This window comes from Emiliania huxleyi (genome assembly GCF_000372725.1).
Source record: "Emiliania huxleyi CCMP1516 chromosome Unknown EMIHUscaffold_117, whole genome shotgun sequence".
NCBI classification, from domain to species: Eukaryota; Haptophyta; order Isochrysidales; family Noelaerhabdaceae; genus Emiliania; species Emiliania huxleyi.
The window spans coordinates 331,024-335,690 of record NW_005201421.1 but is presented as its reverse complement, the minus strand read 5'-3'; the positions used below and the strand labels follow the sequence as shown (position 1 = coordinate 335,690).

The 4,667-nt window shown below is 69.4% G+C and overlaps 3 protein-coding genes across 3 annotated transcripts in view; 1 reads left to right on the top strand and 2 right to left on the bottom strand.

The window, feature by feature from the left end:
• The window catches only part of EMIHUDRAFT_224430 (hypothetical protein), a gene marked incomplete at both ends in the record, with an annotated part of 735 nt that extends 527 nt beyond the window's left edge, over positions 1-208 (bottom strand). Inside the window, one exon of the mRNA XM_005791010.1 lies at positions 59-208. Within this exon, the coding sequence (XP_005791067.1) occupies positions 59-208 (150 nt within the window). The remainder of the gene's footprint in view (positions 1-58) is intronic.
• Positions 209-1,203: 995 nt separating this feature from the next.
• Positions 1,204-2,995, top strand: EMIHUDRAFT_224429 (hypothetical protein; the record flags this gene model as incomplete). Its single annotated transcript, XM_005791009.1, has 4 exons — positions 1,204-1,776; positions 2,060-2,181; positions 2,272-2,328; positions 2,491-2,995. 4 exons carry the CDS (start codon positions 1,204-1,206, stop codon positions 2,993-2,995), a joined length of 1,257 nt encoding a protein of 418 aa, XP_005791066.1.
• Positions 2,996-3,344: 349 nt separating this feature from the next.
• On the bottom strand, positions 3,345-4,403 carry EMIHUDRAFT_454632 (50S ribosomal protein L15). The gene is made up of 3 exons (XM_005791008.1): positions 4,200-4,403; positions 3,941-4,080; positions 3,345-3,864 (listed from the first exon to the last, which is right to left on the bottom strand). The coding sequence occupies exons 1-3, from the start codon at positions 4,290-4,292 to the stop codon at positions 3,552-3,554; spliced, it is 546 nt and encodes a 181-aa protein (XP_005791065.1). The 5' UTR covers positions 4,293-4,403; the 3' UTR covers positions 3,345-3,551.
• Positions 4,404-4,667: the final 264 nt, after the last annotated feature.

Sequence of the window (4,667 nt, the reverse complement as noted above, 5' to 3'; positions counted from 1 at the left end):
GCAGCAGCCAGGCGGTCGCGAGGACGGGGAGGAGGAGAGCCGTGAACGCCACGCGCACCAGCCACGCCGCGCATGTCGCGACGAGGTTTACCGCGCCATCCAGCACGCGTGAGGCACCCACGAGAGCGAGGCCAAAGCGGCCTGCAGCAAAGCGCAGCGCCGCCAGCGGTTGCGCCACGACCTCGAGCTCTCGCCGCTGCCCCTGCATGAGGACGGGTCGGCACTGCAACGTGCGCGGCGGCGGTCGGAGGTGCGACGCGCAAGGCATCGAGAAGGGCGTGCGCAGCTGGTAGGATTGGACTGGGACAAGGGCCTGTGCCGAGAGGAGAGCGCATGTCAACATGGGGGCTCTGCTGCTTGCTTGAAGGCGCAAGTAAAAGAATTGCGCGCGCCGTTTAAGAGGAGGGCACGTGCCCTCGTGCCGCCGAGTGCGTATCCTATGCGAGAGAGATCCCCTGTGCCCTGTGCCCAGCCCTCTCCGCGCGGCGATGCGCCCTCCCCCCTCGCTTTTGCAAAATCCTGCAAAGGTGGGGACGTGTCTGTCCTCGACCCAGCCCTAGCTTGGGATGTCCGTTGTATTTATTTATTTATTTACGTGCGCTCTTCGGCGGTGGTGATCTGATCACCCGAATGCCACGTTAGGATCGCTCATCATCGCAAACCCCGTCAGCAGTCCGCCTTCGGGTTCTCTCTCTCTCTCTCTCTCTCTCTCTCTCTCTCTCTCTCTCTCTCTCTCTCTCTCTCTCTCTACATACTTGAAACGAGAGAGAGAGAGAATTCTTGATACGAAACCACGACGACACACACCAGTCGACTCGCATCGGTTGCCTCCATGAACGGCGGAGCTATTCTCGCGTCCACACCACACCTGGCTCCAACGTGGACACGCCCATAGCTGGGGACACTACTAGGTCACGCATCTCTCTCTCTCTCTCACATAGGTAGGTAGGTAGAAAGGTGAAGAACAGCCAGGCTCGGACTGGACACCAACGCGGTATGGGTGGACGCTGGACAGATGATGACGACACGCACGAGCGACACACAGACACAAAAGGCTCACAAGACACACAGCCATCTGGCTGCCACACACCCTGAGTTGGCGTACACATCTCACATACTTGAAACGTAAAAGAATTCGAACGCGCGGGCTGTGAGTCAGCCCAGCGCCAGCCGCCCCGGGGCTCCGGTCGTCCACAGCCTCAAATGGACGACCAGAGCGGCGACACGCTGCCACCTCTCCTCCTCGCGTGCCGCACCTGCGCGCTGCCCGCGCTGCGGCTGCTCCTCGAGACTGCCGCCTCGCCCGACCGGCTGTGCGACCAGCATGGGCTCGGCGCGGCTCACCACCTGAGCCTCGCCGAGGCGGAGCCGGGCGACAAGGCGGCCGCGCTGCGGCTGCTGCGGCACGCGAAGCTTGACCTCGACGCACCTTCGCCGTCGGGCCTCCTGCCGGTCCACCTCGCCGCGCGGACCGGCGACCTCGCCTTCCTCTCGCGGCTGCTTCTGGTTTCGCGCAGCAGCGGAGCGCGCGACGACGCGGGCCGGTCGGCGCTGCATCACGTGGCGCTGGGAAACTCGCCTCGCGAGGCGGCCGTCGTCCCGCACCGGGTCGCCACAGACGGCTCCGTCGCGCCGCTCGACGCAGAGGAGCTCCGCTGCCTCCACCTGCCTCCACCGCCGCCCGAGGAGGAGCAGCTGGCGGTGGCGCAGCTGCTGGTGCGCTTCGCGGCGCTCGACGCGCGCGACGTCGACTCAGACCGCCGCACCGCCGCCGCGGTGGCGTCGTCGCTAGGCCTGCCTCTCACGCCCCTCTGCCTCTCTCCCTCCTCTGCCTCTCTCTCCTTTTGCGCCTCAGCCGCTCAGCCTCTCTCCCCCTCGTCCTCCCTCCTCTCTCCCTCTCTCTTCTCCTGCCTCTCTCTGCCTCTCTCCACTGCCTCTCCTCTCCCCTGCAGAGGGGCGCGGCGCGGCGCTGGCACTGGTGGCGGCCCTCTCACCGCCTCCCGTCTCACCGCCTCCCGCCCCGCCTCCCGCCCCGCCTCCGGCCCCGCTAGGCGCCGAGGAGCTCGCTTCGTGGCTCAGGGGCGCAGAGGCCGCCGCCGAGCAGAGGGCAAACACGCGCTGCGGCCGCCGCCGCCTGATGCCGGCCCTGCTGTGCACGGCCATCGGCGGAGCGCACGTGCTGTACGCCTGCGGCCTGCGCGCCGCTGCCGCACCAGGGGCGGGCCCCGCCCCTCTGCACGGCCCCGCCCCTCCCCTCACCGCCGCCTGGAGGCTGGCTCTGCCGGCGGGCCTGCTGCTGCTCGTCGCCCTCTCCGGCGCCACCGCCTCGTGCTCAGACCCAGGCTACCTCCCGACGACACACGGCTGCCTGCCCGCCGCGCCTCCGCCCGCCGCCTCTCCGCCCGCCACGCCGCCTGCCGCCTCCCCGCCTGCCGCCTCCCCTGTGGCCGCAAGCGCCGCGACGGCGATGCTCGGCGGTGCTGTCGCGAGGCACTGCCACGCTTGCGCGCAGCCGAGGCCGCTGCGGGCGAAGCACTGCCGCGCGTGCGGCCGCTGCGTCTGCGACTTTGACCACCACTGCCCGTGGATCAACAACTGCGTCGGCGCGCGGAATCGCGCCTCCTTCTACCTCTTCATCTCCCTCCTCCTCGCCGACGCGGCAGCCGTCGCCGCGCTCTCCGCCGACGCCCTCCTCGAACCTTCTCCGCACCCGGCGCCGGACAGAGGCGACGGGCGGCCGACGACGCTGCTGTGGCTCGCGCTGGCGGTGGCGGCGCCCGCCTGCCTTCTGCTCGCTCGCTTCTGGCTCCACAGGACGCGGAACGCCCTCGCCAACCTCACCACAAACGAGCGGCTCAACCGGCGCCGCTACGCGCATTTCCGATCCCCAAACGGCGCGCTGGTCAATCCATTCGACCGAGGCGCCGCGCGCAACTGCATCGCCTTTCTGTGCCCGGCCAAGCCGCGGACTGTGAGCCTCCTTTCTGCCGCGTAGCGCTGGCGGCCGGCCCCGCTCCACTGTGAGATCTCCGAACAGCTAGTAACGCAAGAGCATCTCGTCTGACCCGCGAGCCTGGCGTGCGGGCGCCGGCGCTCACACGTATACGCCTCGGAGCCGGGCCTCGCACGTCGCACAGCTCAGGGCGCACAGGGGGGAGCACTGCCAGTGGCCCACTCGCCACTGCTGAGCACTGAGCAGCTCACAGTCACACACGGGGTGCGGGTGTCACAGGTCGGTGTGTGGGTGGAGCGATCTCTTCGCGCCCCCCAGCCACCAAGCGCCCAGCCCCGCCTGATGTCGTGTCACGCGTGGTGTTCGATGCAAATTGTAAAGTTACGTGGGCGACCACAGCACATCGTGAAAAATCAGAAATGTCCAAGGCACATACGGATACGGCTTATAGGGCGCGCGGCAGCGGGGCAGGGCAAAGGAGCCTCTCTCAAAGTGTGTGTTAGAGGCCAATCCAGCCGCGAGTTGACGCCGCCTCGCCCCTCTGCACCACCTCCCTCGCGGCGACGTCTCACGCAGCCGAACGTCTCACGCAGCCGTCTCACGCTGCCACTGGCTCGCCAGTCGTGGGCGAGAGCTCGATGCAAGATCCGCCGAGCGCCTCGATCTCGGCGCGGGCGGAGGAGGTGAAGGCGTGCGCGCGAACCTTCAGGTTCTTGACGGTCAGCTTGTCCGCGGCGCCCACCACCTTGTTGAGCTTCCGCTTGGACTTTGAGACGGCACGCGCCGCCAGCAGGGCCGCATAGTCAACCTCGGCGCCGTCGTCGAGCTGGTTGAGGGCGGAGACCTTGATGATCTCGTACTCGGTCTTCGTGTGCCCGGGGCCGGTGGGCCGGCCCACGAACTTGGGGAGACTGCGAGGGCGGAGCGGGGAGCGGGGCTCGGCTTTTGGGCACAGCAGGGGCGCGACAAGGGGGCGGCGGGGCTCGCCGGCGGTAGAGCGGGATCTGGCCGCCCTCAAAGCCGGGGCGGGTGGAGTGGCCGCTGCGCGACTTTTGGCCACGGGTGCCGAAGCCGCACGTCGCGCCCTGCCCCGCCGAAATGCCGCGACCCTTGCGCGCCGCGCGGTGCTGCGGGGGGCGGCGGCAGCGCGGGTCAAGGGCGCAGGCCGGAGGGCGGACTGGGGGCGGAGGGCGGGTGGCGCGGCCGCGGGCGCTTCGGGAGGGGTGGCCCCGGGGCGGGTCCTCACCGCCGAGCCAGGCGACTTTGAGAGCGAGCCCAGGTCGAGCCCCTCGAGCGTGGGCGCCTCGGAGCCGCGCGTCTTCCAGTCGAAGACGCGCATCGCGAGGTCGGCGCGCGAGCACGCGGCGGCGGGCGCCGTCGCCCGCGCCACCGAGCCGAGCAGGCCCTCTGCGCTGACGAACAGCGCGGCAGCAACAGCCAAGCGCAGCAGCATGGAGGCAAGCGAAGCTCGCGGAGAGCTCCACGAAGAATTCTTTTTCGCTGGTACTTAAAACAGTGGCCAGGGGCGGGGCTTGCATTTTTGCCGTCGCCAGTCGCCCCCCCCCAAACGCTACACCGGGGGCCGCGGCGGCCCGGGCCCCCGCGGGGCCGCGGCGGCCGCCCGACGGGTGGGGTAGGGGGGTGGGGACCCCCTTCCGGGGGCCCTGGGGGGGGCGCCGCACCCGAAAACCATAGGGCGGGAAACAAACCGCAA